At 44.6% G+C, this 17,939-nt stretch overlaps 1 protein-coding gene across 1 annotated transcript in view; it reads left to right on the top strand.

Moving 5' to 3' along the window:
* Positions 1–17,939, top strand: part of SPTBN5 (spectrin beta, non-erythrocytic 5) — a 1,780,873-nt gene that overhangs the window by 219,897 nt on the left and 1,543,037 nt on the right. Inside the window, exon 12 of the mRNA XM_069208774.1 lies at positions 3,566–3,772. Coding sequence (XP_069064875.1) covers positions 3,566–3,772 — 207 coding nt within the window. The remainder of the gene's footprint in view (positions 1–3,565; positions 3,773–17,939) is intronic.

Below are 17,939 nucleotides of genomic sequence, written 5' to 3'. Positions count from 1 at the left end.
TGGATCCCCACGGTGGCATAAGGCATGCTGCAGCCCTTAGAGACCTTCCCTGGTAAAAGGGCCCTTGGTACCAGGGGTACCATTTACAAGGGACTTATGTGTGTGCCAGAGCTGTGCCAATTGTGGGAACAAAGGTACAGTTTAGGCAAAGAACACTGGTGCTGGGGCCTGGATAGCAGGGTCCCAACACACTTTCAATCATAAGTAGCATCAACAAAAGGCAAAAGGTCAGGAGGTAAACATGCCAAGGAGGCATTTCCTTACATACACCAACAGAGGTGTGAATCAGGGCAGCATCCTAGTTCTCCTGCTATTTATTCTCTACATAGCAGATATAGAGGGCTCGCTTGTCAATGAGGAACAATACCCCTAAAAATAAACGCATGTTCTTTAGGTCTGGTACAATGCTCCCACAATACCATCTTGTTGATTTACACCCCAACTGTCTTGTAGTCTAAATAGACTCTCGTTAATGCTTACAAATGAGCTTCTCATTAATGCATCAAAGTGAGCTGTTCAGTCATTGTTTGGGGTACCAAAAGAAGGCATTGCTGGAAGATTCTACTCGATTCATTTGAAATCTAAACTTAAATCAATAATCTATAGATTGAAATGCTGATATAACTGCCTCAAATCTTTTATTGTGACACCAATGTTCAACAAAGTTACTGCTAATTTGCATCTTTCACTCTTTGTGCAGTCATGCCCCTTTCCTGCCAAGCTTGCCCCTGGCATCAAGGTGCCCTGTTGTCTGCCTCTATAGCTGTTTGTCACCTCTGGTAGTTCTCTCCCAGTTCTCAACTTAGACTATTTTAACTTGCTAGGCCAGGAACTTAAGATGATGTGGCACTTTGAAGCTGCCATGTTCAGCCTGAAACGTGCTCCAGATGACACAGTGAAGCCAATTTTGTGGACTTCAGTTGGTGATGACCGAGGTGTTAATATAGCCCTCCGAAGTGTGCTAAACCGGCCATTAAAGGCCAGCTTCAGCGTTAAAGGTCTGACCTGAAGGAGAGAGCCTTGAACAAGGGAGCGGGATATTAATGCTAGTATATCCCAGCTTTGGAGAGCTATAAGGCAATTAGAATATTCCGTCTCTAAAGCGTTCTAATAAATACAACAATGGCCTCCCGGAGCCTGAAGGGCTGTCTGTGAAGCCTTTGTTCACAGCAACGGCTGTGGACAAAAAAACAATAGAATGTTGGAGCTCCGGGTACCCCACTATTAGAAACCCGAAACACCCCATTGTCTTCAATGGAGCTTCCAACATTCCATTGTTCTTATATTTATTGGGAACTCAATTGACGCGTCACATCTTGGACAAAGAATGGCCCACAATTGGCTCTATTTAACTATTTAAGGCACTAGCTAAGAGGAAGCTGTCAGATTTATCCCCTTGTTGAAATATAGAGCAAAAATACCAGGCGGGCCTTTTAAAAGTAGTGTTATTTATGTTTCCTTGATGAGAATTTAGAGGAAATGGGTTTAATAATGTTGTGCAATCTTCTTGTAAACTTTGTAAACAGCTGAAAGAAACATTATTTAATCTTTTCTATATTTGTCCGTCTCGTGTGAATGCTGAAAAATAACTGCTTAGACCCATGTTAAACAGTCATTAATTGAAACATGCATAAATGAGGCGTGTTTCATGCTGAGTGAACATGATTTGATTATGACCAGCAAAGTGGAAACTTTACTAACATCTGTTTAAAACTATCAACTCAGAAATAATTAAACAATGTGATTGTATGTTGTTCTTAACTTTTACAATGGTATGTAATCTTTTAGCGGTCAATTACTTTACTAATATTGATTTTTAGTTTCTTTGACATGGGCCGGATTAACCTTTTTATCTTCTTTGTTCTGTTTGATATGGCGTAAAATAAGCGATCAATACACCTGAATCTACATGTGGTCAGAATCTGGTCACAGGCTTTGATTGCTGTTCCTTTTCAGAACACGGACGCAGAGACGTCCGATACCTCTCACAATTCAACATGGACACTTTAAATACTTAGGGATGTGGATATCATCAGACCCTGCCGTATTTTATACAGAATATTTGGTCCCACGTCTACAAAATAACAGGGACTGGCTGGACATTGATTTCTAGCGCACAGCTTCTCCCTGAGTAAGGTTTGGACCTCTTTCTCAATAGTGCAATGAGAGTCAAATGCAAAAACCGGTACTTAACTCTGACTTTGATGATCTGAAGTATGGGTGCCCCAGGACACCAGACAACAGAAGCCTCGGTTTGCACAATTGGGGTCCAGTGACTTCTAATTGTAATGAGGCCCTCAATGCCCAGAATTCTCATACTCACCATATTGCACCAGGGCCATTATTATACTCTAGCTGTTCCAGCACTTATTCTGGCGGTATTATTGGTGTTCCTTTCACTGCAATCTTCCAAAAGTGGTGCTAGGTAAAATACGTTTAATTGATCAAATAACATGCTGAAAGCCAGCAGAGATCCCGAGACACTAGAAGTCTTGGTTTTCTGTCTACCAGCAGCCTCAGCCAACAGCATTTTGCATGGAGGTTTTTTTTGGCCCGTAATTACAAAGACTCTTAAAGACCCAAATTGTAAGGAGGTTTAGAATAAAAGGCCTGAATTAGACGAATACACTACTCATGGCAAGAGGCCACCTGGCATCTGTGCCTTGATGACTGGTGACATTTCATCTGTATTGTGGGGCACAGACCTGTTCACCTACCTCATCTGTGAGACATCTTAGCCATAGGTAATGCTCCCTTAAATACACTATTAGAGTGTTATTAAATGCAGTGTAGGGCTTCCTGTGAGCTGAGTTATGAATATGTGTACCCCTGTGTCGTGCAGGGGTGTAACACTGGCCCCTACAACCCCAGCTGAGAGGAGGAGGGCAACGCCCAACCCTCAAGGAGGTCCCATTTGGCCAAGAGCCAATTATTGTCTGTGAGACATGGAAGACTTAGGGCCCCCTCATCACATTCTGCCCCATCATTTTGCGTTATGCCACTGGTGCTGTGCTGATCGTGAATATGTTCCCATCTGCCATGGTAACCAGGAAAAAACAGTGTTGCCCAAGAGAGTAGGTTTTCAAACCTATTGTAGGAAAGTAGCCTCTTTATAGCATGGTTACCCCCACGTTCTGCCTGTTGTCAGTGTGTTTGACTGTGTTCACTGGGATCCCGCTAACCAGTCCCCAGTGATTATGCTCTCTCCCTTCTAACTTGGTAACTTGAAATGAATCTGAAGGTGGAACTTTCTTGCACAGATTTTATCCAGGAAAAGCAGCCTGCAAACTCTCTTCTGGATTTAGAGTTGGGTGGTAACACAGAATCCACCACTTTGTGGAGTAAATGGGAAACTGAGACAATAATCTACAGGTGGAGTTTTCTATTCTATGCTATAGGGTTTTGGAAAGTACAACGGTGGATTTTTTCCCTATTGTCTTCCCTCCATGAAATGATCTCTAAACACTAGAAAGTAGGTTAAGGTAAACATCAAACCTGGGTTAAACTTTGATAAGCGTTTTTGGCAGTTTGCTGACACAGTGCTCTTGTTGCTTCCTTTTCACAGTATTTCACAGAGTCAAATGAAGCAGATTCCCAACTGAGAGAATGGCAGCCTGTCCTGACCAGCCGAGACTATGGCAAGGATGAATCTAGTGCAGAGGCACTACTACAGCGCCACTTGCGCCTGGAAAAGGAGATTGCGGCCTACTCTCCAGAAGTCAGGCGCTTGGGAGAGTTGGCAATTAGTGCCGCCCAGAAGGCTCCTCTCATGGTACGTAACCCATCTCAGAATGATTCCATGCTCACACCTTTGGCAGGTTGCATGTGTCACAATGCATATATACGCATCGGTGGCCATCTTAGAATGGTTCTTCTTTAATAGAACACTAATTCAAAAATGGCAGTCCATTCATCTTGATACACTGACATGCATCACAATGCACTGGTGACCATTCTAGCATTAGCTAGTCACAATGCCAACAATCATTAGCTTTTCTGTGTGCCATAAGCTGTGCCATTGTTTTTACATTGGGTTCAAATGTTAAGGAGACTAACCACTATGAATAAAATTGCTCTGCTTAAAAATGTACTTTGTTACTAGATTTCCAGTAATACACATTTTGTCTTGTTTTGGAGGTTATTAGTGAGTTTCTTGTACTTTGTTATTTATTGGACATGCAGAGTTGTTCTCACAGTTGGTGTAGACATTTTATGACATCTTCAGCCCTAATCTCTACCCAGCTCTCTACCAGCCTTTCAAGTCACCTCTTAGATAAGAGTGCAGCCATTAAATAGGGATTGAGATCTATTGTTTGTGGTGATTCCTACCCCAGACTTTGGTTCCACTCTACAAGCCACAGTTATTTCATATCTGAATATTGGAAATGCTGTCCTGGGTAGCCTCATTTCTTCTTCTTTGGCCCCTCAAAATTCTGTAAACTACTGAAAAGCTCATCTACGACATTCACAAACCTGATCAAATCTCACATGTACTCACTTACATTACTTGCCTTTGCATTACTTGTTCAAAGTTTGCTGTATTACTTTCCAGGCACCTGTCTTTGGGCTGCTCATTTAGTAAGATACTAACTTACACCAGAGAAGTACGAAGTGTGGCTTTCTTTAGATGTTAGCATTTTACTCTATCTTCCTACCATTAAACAAATTCTTTCTTTGCACATTATTTTCAGAAAATTCTCAATCTCCTCCTTTTTAGGTCACAGCCTACCAGACAGCACAGCTGTCTGGTTGCTAAAGACATCTTGGGGACTTTCAGAAAAAGTTGACCCAGAACACCTTCTGCTCATTGATTACTACTGGCTTTGTGGTTTGTAACTCATACTTTCTGACTTTCCATTTGCTGGCTTTATTTGCTTTAAGGTCTCCAGGTTCAGTTTGCCCCTCCTGCTTTCTAAACCATGTTTTTTGTATCCTTCCTCAAACTTGCTTTCTTTTAACAGGCCTTTAAACTTTAATCCTTCTTATCTTGTCACATTTGCGGTGACTGAGGTCAAATGGCAGGTGCTGTCTTCCAAGGGCGCTTGTTTACTTTTCTTTCTCTGACTTCAAAGAGGGAGGACTTATGTGACAATCTTGCTGGATACTGGGGACAGGAAAGAGTTTTTGTTCTAGCACATGACAAAATTTGAATGAACTGTCTAAGTATTTCAGTATATATCAGAAATATGAATGCACAAATGATGCACATGTTTTATTATTTCTGAAGTGTGTCAGAAACAAATACTCTAATATGATCAAAACGAATCATAAAATTAGGAGATGCCACTTCCACACATTTCCGTCTGTGCACTGTATACTTTCATTAGTAAAATTGTATGTCTGTGCAAACGTAATGGGAATTTCAGTTGAAAATGTGCTGTCTGTAATGGAAGTGTCCTCCGACACCATGAAAATTCCACTCTACGCCACTCCACTCTACTTTGCAACACTCCACACCACTGCACTCTACTATGCACCGCTTCTCTTTACACCACTCCATGCCAGTGCACTCTACACCACTCCACTCTATGCCATTGCACCCTATGCCACTTCACACTACTTCTCTCTACCCTACCCTTTACCACTCTACTCTATGCCAATGTACTCTTTGCCACTCTGCTCTACACCTCCTCACTCTTCACCACTGCACTCTACACCACTCCAGTCTAGGCCACACCAATCTACTCTGCTAAACTCCACTCTACACCTCTGTACTCTAAGCTACTCTGCAGCACAGCACTCTATGCCAAAACACTTTATTCTGTAACTTTCAAATCTATGCCCCTGCACTCTATACCAGTCTACTGTATGCGACTAAAATCTACTCTGCACCACTGCACTCTATGCCACGGCACTCAACACCACTTTATTCTATGCCTTTACACTCTATGCCACTCTGCACAAATGAATTTTACCCTGCACCACTCCACTCTATGCCACTTCTCTCTACTTTTAAATAATCTACTCTCTGCCACTGCACTCCACACTACTCTACACCACTCCACTTTACTCTATGCTGCTCTACTCTTAACCACTGCACTTCACATCAGTGCACTCTACACAATGCCTTTTATGTCACTGCACTCTACACCAATGCACTCTACTCTGCACCACCGTACTCTACGCCACTGCTCTCTATGCCACTCTACATCACTGCATTCTGCACCACTTCACTACATGCCACTGCACTGCATGCCAGTGCACTTTACACAAAGCATTCTATGACACTTCACTCTACACCACTGTATTCTTCGCCACTACACTCTAAACTACTCCAGTCTAGACCACTCCAATCTACTATGCCTCTGTACTCTAAGCTACTCTGCAACACAGCACTCTACACCACTTCACTCTATGCCAATACACTCTACACCAATGCACTTTATTCTGTAACACTCAACACTATGCCCTGCACTCAACACCAGTTCACTGTATGCCACTCTAATCCACCCTGCACCACTGCACCCTACTCTACTTTCCTCTACGTCATTACATTCTGTACGAGTCTACACAACTGCACTATTGGATCTTTCATAGATTCACATGCTTGAATCATTCCCCGTTGTCAAAGTGGGAGTCCCGGGGTACCTCAATAAAGCAGTATGTAGGATTATATTAGGCCGTCAGTTTATTAGTCTTTCTATGTCTTTGTTGAAAAAAGGACCAAACTTAAACAATTACCAATCAGGTGCAGGCTCGCTCTAGAACACTCATGGGAGAGGCAGAATCCCTCAGATTTTTACCACAGGTCGTGTGTGACAGGAGTCTCCCTGAGCTATGCTCAGTTTTTCTTCTTCAAGAAGGCACTGGAAACTTATTTTCTTCTGCCATGTCTGATTCTAAAGGGTTTTTTCTTCACTGCAAGATCTGTGGAAAAAGGGTGCATGTGGATGATCCACATAAATTCTGCATTTCCTGCTATTATCCAGACCACAAGGCAAAGGAATGCAAAATATGCAGCACTTTCTCCACTAAAACTTTAAAAGATAGAGAAGGGAAAGTGAACTTGTGGCTAAAAGCTGAATAAGCTAAAGCCCAGAGGGCATCTTCGGACAAGAACAATGACACCTCCTCCAGATCTAAGGAAGGAACTTCTGAGAGAGCAGAAAATCCCTCAAAACTCATCATCAGGCGAGGGACTCACAGAAAAAAGGAAAACAAAAACAGTTCTCCTCTGAGACAGCCTTATCTGCTCCTACTCCACCTTCCAACAGAGATAAAGATCTCCCTCATGCCTCTTCTTTAGACACGTCGACTGCAAGGAAAAAATCTTCCTTTGAAATTCCATCGACAATGCCCTTACCATCGACAGCAGGATCATCGACGATGGCCATTACTTCTATCTCGTCGCCACGGCAAGAATGCCGATGACAGCCTCCATCGACACCCCCATCTCGTCAACAAAGATTGTGGAGGCGACTATGAGCATAGCTATGCTCCAGTCAATGACTATCAAACTATCAAAAAAAGCTAGTTTCAGTGAGACTGTTCAAGCCGCTCCTGGGCATGATTTCTTCCACAATCGACCTAGTCCTATTCTCATCCCTCAATAAGAGACTATTACAAGAAGAATTGCAGCTCCAATGTATCCACTTGCAAGGCACTTTCGAGTCCATGATATCCATACCCCAAAGATGATAGGCACACTAAGATGGTGGTCTCATGAGCCTTTTCTTTCTCAAGGCCTCACATTTCTGCTATTGGTTCCCAATTTCGCCATCACCATGGATGCTTCAATGGACACCTGGGGAAGCCAATTACATGACCTACAAATCCAAGGGAAATGGTCAGCACATCAACAGAATATGCTCATCAACAACCTGGAAGTAGAAGGCATTTTTCTCACTCTGCAAGGTTTTCTCCCAAGGATAGCAGGATCTTCAGTGTTGGTCCATTCAGACAACATGACCAGAATGTATTACATCAACAAGCAGGGAGGAACCAAATCCCTAATGCTCTCTCATAAGCCCAGGAGCTATGGAGTTGGCTCACAACCCGCAAAATATCCCTGAAAGCCAAACACGTGTCAGGAGTACACAAAGCTCTAGTGGATACCCTCAGCAGGGCCAACTACAGTTGCCACGAATGGGAGCTGGACCAAAGCCAGCTGGACAAAATATTCTCCAAATGGGGGATACCAGCACTGGAGCTCTTCACTACAGACAGCAATGCCAAATGCCAGTTCTACGCCAGTCGATACCCCATCTAGGGGTTGTGGCGAAATGCCCTTTGATGTGATGGTCCTGGATCTATGCATATGCTTTTTCCCACTTCCCACTGATTCCCAAGCTCCTCCACAAGATCAAAGAGGAACAATGTCACCTCATTCTCATCGCTTCCAAGTGGCCCAGGCAGCACTGGTACACAGTACTTATTCTCCTATCAGTAACCAGTCCCATACACCTTCCAAAGATTCAAATGCTCCTAAAAATATACCAGGGCCAAATATTACATCCGGAACCAGCTTCTCTACATTAATACACATGGCTCCTGAGTTCTAGGAATTTAGAGACTTCAACATCACTCAAGAATGCAGAGATATCATATCCACAGGAAGAGTGGAAGGCACAAATAAGACGTACATGTTAAGTACAGGTTAAAGTGGACAAGGTTTTGTTACTGGTGCCAACAAAATGATTTACAGCTGTTCGAAGCTTCTCTTGAGCAGAGTTTGCTGTATCTTCTATCACTGGCCAAATCAGGCCTTGCCTATGCTTCTGTTAAAGTCCACCTGGCTACAATTTCGAGATTCAGGTGATCTGCACAAACTCCATTTCTATGTTCCTCAAGACTGGAATGACATCGCAACTGGTCATCTCACAATTGATGAAGCCACCTTTTGAACCTATTCGTAATGCTGTACTAAAGTTCCGCACATGGAAAGGCTCTCTGTTACTCATGCTCACATCTACCGGAAGGGTTAGTGAGATTCAAGCCTTCACTACACAAAAAAACCTTTCCTATGTTTCACAGACGAGTTCGTACTTCTCAGTACAAACCTAAAATTCATTCCGTAGGTTCCTTCTCAATTTCAGCTAAATGAACCAATAATTCTTTGACCATTTTTTCCCCAATCCAGCCAGACCAGCTAAAAGGACTCGCCACATGTTGGACATTAAACAATGCTTCAAATTTTACCTTCATCGTACCAAACATAATTGCAAGACTGATCAACTGCTAGTCTCCTACGGGCAAGGACGTCATGGAACTGCCATGGCCAGAGCTATAATAGCACAATGGATTTCAGCAACAATTCAGTTTTGCCACTGCACAGTTTTGCCACTGCAAAGCGGGCAAACCTCTCAAAAGAAGAGCTAAGGCACACTCAACAAGGGCAGTATCCACTTCTGCTGCTCTGTTTGCAAGCATAACTCTGGAGAAGATATGCCGTTCTGTGACGTGGAAGAGCACCCATTCGTTCATGCCTCGAATCAGCACAGCGTAGCGACCCAGCAGTGGGGCCAGCTGTGTTATGCCAGCTATTCCAATCAGGTGAGCCTCTTTCAATAGAGGTCTTCTATTCATATTAGATTTAAAAGCTTACCGCACTACTATATATATTTCTAGTTTATTGTCCTATAAATGCTTTTTTCCTTTATCTAAAGGTATTATATATGAATGTTTGAGTTGTATCTCTACCAATATATGTATGTATACATATATATGCATATACATCTACATATGTATATGTGAGTATACATACATATACATATATATATATATATATATATATATATGTTTGATGGCATGTGTAGCTGCAGATACACATGCTGTGCATATCCCGCCATCTAGTGTTGGGCTCGGAGTGTTACAAGTTGTTTTTCTTCGAAGAAGTCTTTACGAGTCACGAGATCGAGGGACTCCTCCCCTTTCGGCTCCATTGCGCATGGGCGTCGACTCCATCTTAGATTGTTTTCTTTCTGCCATCGGGTTCAGACGTGTTCCTCTTCGCTCCATGTTTCGGTTCGGAAAGTTAGTTAAATCTCGGAAAACTCGACGGTATTGTTTGCGTTCGGTATCGGGTTAGTTATAGCAGATTGACACCGAATAAAAGAAGAGCTCCGGTAGCCCTTCGGGGCTTCCATTCCCCGGCGGGGCCTGGTCGGCCCGACTGCGTGCGTCTTCAAGGCTCATGGAATGGACCCCATTCCGCTTCTGCCCCGAATGCCACAATATGTATCCTTACACAGACCAGCATTTGGTCTGTAATTTGTGTTTGTCCCCCGAACACAAAGAGGATACCTGCGAGGCCTGTCGGGCATTTCGGTCGAAAATGACGCTACGGGACCGGAGAGCTCGAAGGCTTCAAATGACGTAGACGCCATCAGGACACCAAGACGCCGAAGAAGAGGAGACTTTCTCCATTCCAGACTCGGACGAGGCCGAAAGTGAGCAGCCGGCGAAAACCGTGAGTAAAACTGCCCCGGCTAAAACTCACACCAAAATAATGAAAGCCCAGGGAATGCCACCGCCGGCAGGCAATGGCTTAACCCGTAAACACGGTGACCAACCATCGGCACCAAAAAAGGGTTCACACGTGTCGAAGACATCCGACTCCGGTCGAGATACCGGCACAGACAATACTCGCCACCGAAATTCTGCCTCCAACCAAACTCGACACCGAGATACCGGCTCCAACCAAAGTCGGCACCGAGAGATCGGCACCCCGAAACCGAAAAAGGTGGCTTCGGAGCCGAAAAAGACTGCGGAAAAAGTTTCGGTGCCGAAACACCCAGCATCCGAAACAGAGCTCCTATTCCCAAGAACAAGGCCTTTCATCACAACTTCAAGGCCATAAATTTGGACAAGAATTAGAGCTGGGAGAGCCAGACTATACACAAAGAAGGCTCCATATTCAGAAAGACACTGGGAAAATAGGAACTCTTCCCCCTATTAAAATGAAAAGGAAACTTGCTTTCCAAGAAGCAGATAAACAGCCAAAAGCAAAAGTGGTTAAAGAAAAAACTCACCAATTGCAACACCACCAATGATGCAATCTCCGACGCACACAGCGATGAGCCAGGATGACTCAGATGCTTGGGATCTATACGATGCACCAGTATCTGACAATAGTCCAGATTGCTACCCGGCAAGACCGTCACCACCAGAAGACAGTACTGCTTACATGCAGGTGGTGTCCAGAGCAGCTACTTTTCACAATGTAACACTGCATGCTGAACCTATTGAGGATGACTTTTTATTCAATACTTTGTCATCAACACACAGCCAGTACCAGAGTCTGCCGATGTTACCAGGGATGTTAAAACACGCAAAACAAGTGTTTCAAGACCCATAAAAAGCAGAGCCATTACACCTAGGGTGGAAAAGAAGTACAAGCCTCCCCTACGACCCTGTGTACATCACGCAACAACTAACACCTGACTCAGTAGTAGTAGGCGCAGCCCGCAAAAGGGCAAACTCAAAGACTTCTGGGGATGCACCACCACCGACAAAGAAAGTCGAAAGTTTGATGCAGCGGGGAAAAGGGTTGCAGCACAGGCAGCCAATCAATGGCGAATTGCCAATTCACAGGCTTTATTGGCAAGATATGACAGGGCTCATTGGGATGAAATGCAGCATTTTATTGAACATCTTCACAAGGAGTTTCAAAAGCGTGCACAGCAAGTGGTGGAGAAGGGCCAAAGTATCTCCAACAACCAGATACGATCGGCGATGGACGCAGCGGACACAGCCGCCAGAACTGTAAACACAGTGGTCACTATTCAGAGACACGCATGGCTACGAACCTCTGGATTTAAGCCAGAGATCCAGCAGGCTGTGCTTAATATGCCCTTTAATGGACAACAGTTGTTTGGGCCGGAGGTGGATACAGCTATAGAGAAGTTAAAGAAGGACACTGACACGGCCAAAGCCATGGGCGCGCTCTACTCCCCACAGAGCAGAGGCACCTTTAGGAAGCCACACTTTAGAGGGGGGGTTTCGAGCCCAAAACACAGAACCCTCAACCTCACAGGCCAGACCCACATACCAGGGCCAGTATCAAAGAGGAGGGTTTCGGGGACAAAATAGAGGTGGACAGTTCCCTAAACAAAACCAGAGGGAAATTCCAAAGTCCAAAGACCCCACAAACTAAACAGTGACTTCAATGTCACAAATCCCCAACACATAACACCAGTGGGGGGGAGACTCACAGATTATTACAAAAATTGGGAAGAAATAACTACGGACTCGTGGGTCCTAGCCATTATCCAACATGGTTATTGCATAGAATTCCTACAATTGCCACCAAATGTGCCTCCAAGAACACACAACATGTCCAAACAGCACTTGGATCTATTACAACTAGAAGTCCAAGCGTTGTTACAAAAAGAGGCAATAGAACTAGTACCCAACCATCAGAAAGGAACAGGTGTATATTCCCTGTATTTTCTAATACCAAAAAAGGACAAAACTCTAAGACCCATCTTAGATCTCAGAACACTAAGGCGGTCATTCCAACCCTGGCGGTCTATGACCGCCAGGGCGGAGGACCGCGGGAGCACCGCCGACAGGCCGGCGGTGCTCCAATGGGCATTCCGACCGCGGCGGTAAAGCCGCGGTCGGACCGGCAACACTGGCGGTCTCCCGCCAGTGTACCGCCGCCCATTGGAATCCTCCAAGGCGGCGCAGCTAGCTGCGCCGCCGAGGGGATTCCGACCCCCCCTACCGCCATCCAGTTCCCGGCGGTTCTCCCGCCGGGAACCGGATGGCGGTAGGGGGGGTCGTGGGGCCCCTGGGGGCCCCTGCAGTGCCCATGCCACTGGCATGGGCACTGCAGGGGCCCCCGTCAGTGGGCCCCTAAATGTATTTCACTGTCTGCTGCGCAGACAGTGAAATACGCGACGGGTGCAACTGCACCCGTCGCACAGCTTCCACTCCGCCGGCTCAATTCCGAGCCGGCTTCATCGTGGAAGCCTCTTTCCCGCTGGGCTGGCGGGCGGCCTGAAGGCGGCCGCCCGCCAGCCCAGCGGGAAAGTCAGAATTACCGCCGCGGTCTTTCGACCGCGGAACGGTATTCTGGCGGCCCCCGACAGGCCGGCGGCGACCGCCGCCGGCCAATGTCGGAATGAGGGCCTAAATCTTTACATCAAATCAGATCACTTTCACATGGTAACACTTCAAGACGTGATTCCCTTGCTCAAACAACAAGACTACATGTCAACATTAGACCTCAAGGATGCTTACTTCCATATACCCATACATCCTTCACACAAGAAATACTTAGGGTTTGTAATCCCAGGAGAACATTACCAATTCAAAGTGTTACCATTCGGGATATCAACAGCACAAAGAGTATTTACAAAATGCCTTGCAGTAGTAGCTGCACATATCAGAAGACAGCACATACACGTATTCCCGTATCTAGACGATTGTTTAATAAAAACCAACACTCAGAAACAGTGTCTTCAACACACAAAATACGTCATAGAAACCCTTCACAAACTAGGGTTCTCAATAAACTACCTAAAATCACACTTACAACCGTGTCAAATACAACAATACTTAGGAGCAACAATCAACACAAACAAGGGGATTGCCACTCCAAGTCCACAAAGGGTACAAGCATTCCAAAACGTAATACAAAGTGTGCACCCAAACCAACAATATCAGGTGAAATTGGTGATGAAACTTCTAGGCATGATGTCTTCATGCATAGCCATTGTCCCAAACGCAAGATTACACATGCGGCCCTTACAGCAGTGCCTAGCAATACGATGGACACAAGCACAGGGTCAACTTCAAGATCTGGGCCCTCATTCCAACCGTGGCAGTCTCTGACCACCAGGGCGGAGGGCAGCAGAAGCACCGCCAACAGGCTGGCGGTGCTTCCAGGGCTATTCTGACCGCGGCGGTAAAGCTGCGGTCAGAAAAGGGGAACCAGCGGTTTCCCACCGGTTTTCCCCTGGCCCAGGGAATCCTCCATGGCGGCGCTGCTTGCAGCGCCACCATGGGGATTCCGACCCCCTTCCAGCCAGCCTGTTTCTGGCGGTTTTCACCGCCAGAAACAGGATGGCGGGAATGGGTGTCGTGGGGCCCCTGCACTGCCCATGCCACTGGCATGGGCAGTGCAGGGGCCCCCTAACAGGGCCCCATAAAGATTTTCACTGTCTGCTTTGCAGACAGTGAAAATCGCGACGTGTGCCACTGCACCCATCGCACCCCTGCAACTCCGCCGGCTCCATTCGGAGCCGGCTTCCTTGTTGCAGGGTCTCTCCTGCTGGGCCGGCGGGCGCCCTTTTGGCGGTCGCCCGCCGGACCAGCGGGAAAGTCGAAATTACCCCGCGGTCTTTTGACCGCGGAGCGGTCTTTCGACGGGGGAACTTTGGCGGGCGGCCTCTGCCGCCCGCCAAAGTGGGAATGACCCCCCTAGTGTTGATAGACCGCCAAACACACACCTCGCTTCAATGGTGGAATCCTATAAATTTAAATCAAGGGTGGCCTTTCCAAGACCCAGTGCCTCAATACGTAATCACAACAGATGCTTCCATGGTAGGGTGGGGAGCACACCTCAACCAACACAGCATCCAGGGACAATGGGACACTCAGCAAAAACAACTTCATATAAATCAACTAGAACTACTAGCAGTGTTTCTAGCATTGAAAGCATTTCAACCACTAATAGCCCACAAACACATTCTTGTCAAAACAGACAACATGACAACAATGTATTACCTAAACAAACAGGGAGGGACACACTCATCACAGCTGTGTCTCTTAGCACAAAAGATTTGGCATTGGGCAATTCACAATCACATTCACCTAATAGCGCAGTACATACCAGGGATTCAAAACCAGTTAGCCGACAATCTCAGTCGAGATCCCCAACATATCCACAAATGGGAAATTCATCCCCAGATACTACAATCCTACTTCCAAAACTGGGGAACACCGCAAATAGACCTATTCGCAACAAAAGAAAACGCAAAATGCCAAACCTTCGCATCCAGGTACCCACACCCTCAATCCAAGGGCAATGCGTTATGGATGAGTTGGTCAGGGATATTTGCTTACGCTTTTCCCCCTCTCCCACTCCTTCCGTATCTAGTAAACAAATTGAGTCAAAATAAAACTCAAACTAATACTAGTAGCACCAACTTGGGCACACCAACCATGGTACACAACACTACTAGACCTGTCAGTAGTGCCTCATATCAAGCTACCAAACAGACCCGATCTGTTAACTCAACACAAACAACAGATCAGACACCTGAATCCAGCATCGCTCAATCTAGCAATCTGGCTCCTGAAGTCTTAGAATTTGGACATCTAAACATTACACAAGAATGCATGGAGGTCATCAAACAGGCTTGAAAACCTACTACAAGACATTGCTACGCAAATAAATGGAAACGATTTGTTTATTACTGTCATAATAATCAAATTCAGCCATTACACGCGTCCACAGAAAACATTGTAAGCTACTTACTACACTTACAAAAGTCTAAATTAGCTTTTTCATCCATTAAAATACACCTCACAGCAATTTCTGTCTATCTACAAATTACACATTCTTCATCACTATTAAGAATCCCAGTCATAAAAGCATTTATGGAGGGTCTAAAAACAATCATTCCCCCAAGAACACCACCAGTTCCTTCGTGGAACCTCAATATTGTATTAACACGACTCATGGGTCCACCATTTGAACCCATGCACTCTTGTGAGATGCAATACTTAACATGGAAAGTAGCCTTCCTAATAGCTATCACATCTCTTAGAAGAGTAATTGAAATACAAGCCTTTACTATACAGGAACCCTTTATACAAATACACAAACATAAAGTGGTTCTACGCACAAATCCAAAATTCTTACCAAAAGATATATCACCTTTCCACTTAAATCAAACAGTGGAACTCCCAGTTTTTTTTCCAGAACCAGACTCTGTAGCTGAAAGAGCATTAGATACATTAGATATAAAAAGAGAAATAATGTATTACATTGATAGAACCAAACAATTTCGCAAAACAAAACAATTGTTTGTAGCTTTTCAAAAACCTCATGCAAGAAATCCAATATCCAAACAAGGCATTGCCAGATGGATAGTTAAGTGTATTCAAACCTGTTATGTTAAAGCAAAAAGAGAACTGCCTATTACACCAAAGGCACACTCCACTAGAAAGAAAGGCGCTACCATGGCCTTTCTAGGAAATATACCAATGACAGAAATCTCTAAGGCAGCCACATGGTCTACGCCTCATACATTCACTAAACATTACTGTGTGGATGTGTTAACAACACAACAATCCACAGTAGGACAAGCAGTATTACGAACATTATTTCAAACAACTTCAACTCCTACAGGCAAAACCACCGCTTTTGGGGAGATAACTGCTTACTAGTCAATGCACAGCATGTGTATCTGCAGCTACACATGCCATCGAACGGAAAATGTCACTTACCCAGTGTACATCTGTTCGTGGCATGAGACACTGCAGATTCACATGCGCCCTCCCACCTCCCCAGGAGCCTGTAGCCGTTATAAGTTAATAAAAATAAACTTGTACATTTTTAAATTTGTAAATATATATATCACTTTTAGACACATTATATACATACATACTTACTCCATTGCATGGGCACTATTACTATATACACAACTCCTACCTCACCCTCTGCGGGGAAAACAATCTAAGATGGAGCTGATGCCCAAGCGCTATGGAGCCGAAAGGGGAGTCGTCCCTCGATCTCGTGACTCGAAAAGACTTCTTCGAAGAAAAACAACTTGTAACACTCCGAGCCCAAAACTAGATGGCGGGATATGCACAGCATGTGAATCTGCAGCGTCTCATGCCACGAACAGATGTACACTGGGTAAGTGAAATTTTCCATATATTTATATATATATATATATTTATATATACATATATGTTCGATGGCATGTGTAGCTGCAGATACACATGCTGTGCATATCCCGCCATCTAGTGTTGGGCTCAGAGTGTTACAAGTTGTTTTTCTTCGAAGAAGTCTTTTCGAGTCACGAGATCGAGGGACTCCGCCCCTTTCGGCTCCATTGCGCATGGGCGTCGACTCCATCTTAGATTGTTTTCTTTCCGCCATCGTGGGTAAGTAACATTTTCCATATATCATACATATATATATATATATATATATATATATATATATATATATATATATATATGTGTATATATATACATATATATATAGATAGATAGATAGATAGATAGATATCTCTGAAGAAGCATAGAGATTATTGGGTATGGTTTCCTATGAAAATGTATTCTTTCTTACCCACCATTCTCTAAAGGTATTTACATAACCTACAATATAGCTTGCTTTTCTGTTTCAAGCATGTGAATCTATGAAAGATCCAATACTGGATAAGAAAATAAGTTACATACCTGTAACTGTAGTTATCCAGTATTGATATCTTTCATAGATTTACCTGCGACCCACCCTCCTCCTCTCCTTACATCTAGGGATGTTATTCCTACTTGTGCTTGAAAATCGGAGGGATTCTTCCTCTCTCTGGAGAGTTCTAAAGGTGCCTACTACACCTGATTGGTCATTGTTTACGTTTGGTCCTTTTTAACAAAGACATAGCTAGACTAGTAACCTCATGGCCTAGTGCCATTATAGCTTATTATAATCCTACATACTGCTTTACCACTTCGACGAAGGGGAATGAGTCAAGCATATGAGTCTACGAGAATCTATTGAAGATACCAATACTGTATAACTGCAGTTACAGGTAAGTAACATATCTTCTTACCCTGCACCGCTCCACTCTATGCCACTTCACTCTACTCTGAAACAATCTGCTCTATGTCACTGCACTCTACACCACTCTGCTCCACTTTGCACTACTCCACTCTACTTTATTCTTAACCACTGCACTCCATGCCGGTGCACCCTACACAACAGCACTTAATGTCACTGCACTCGACACCGCTGCACTCTACTCTGCATCTCTGTGCTC

This window comes from Pleurodeles waltl, chromosome 9 (assembly GCF_031143425.1).
Source record: "Pleurodeles waltl isolate 20211129_DDA chromosome 9, aPleWal1.hap1.20221129, whole genome shotgun sequence".
In the NCBI taxonomy this organism is placed as follows: Eukaryota; Metazoa; Chordata; class Amphibia; order Caudata; family Salamandridae; genus Pleurodeles; species Pleurodeles waltl.
Note: the sequence above shows the minus strand (reverse complement) of the source record. Positions and strands in the feature narration are given on the sequence as shown.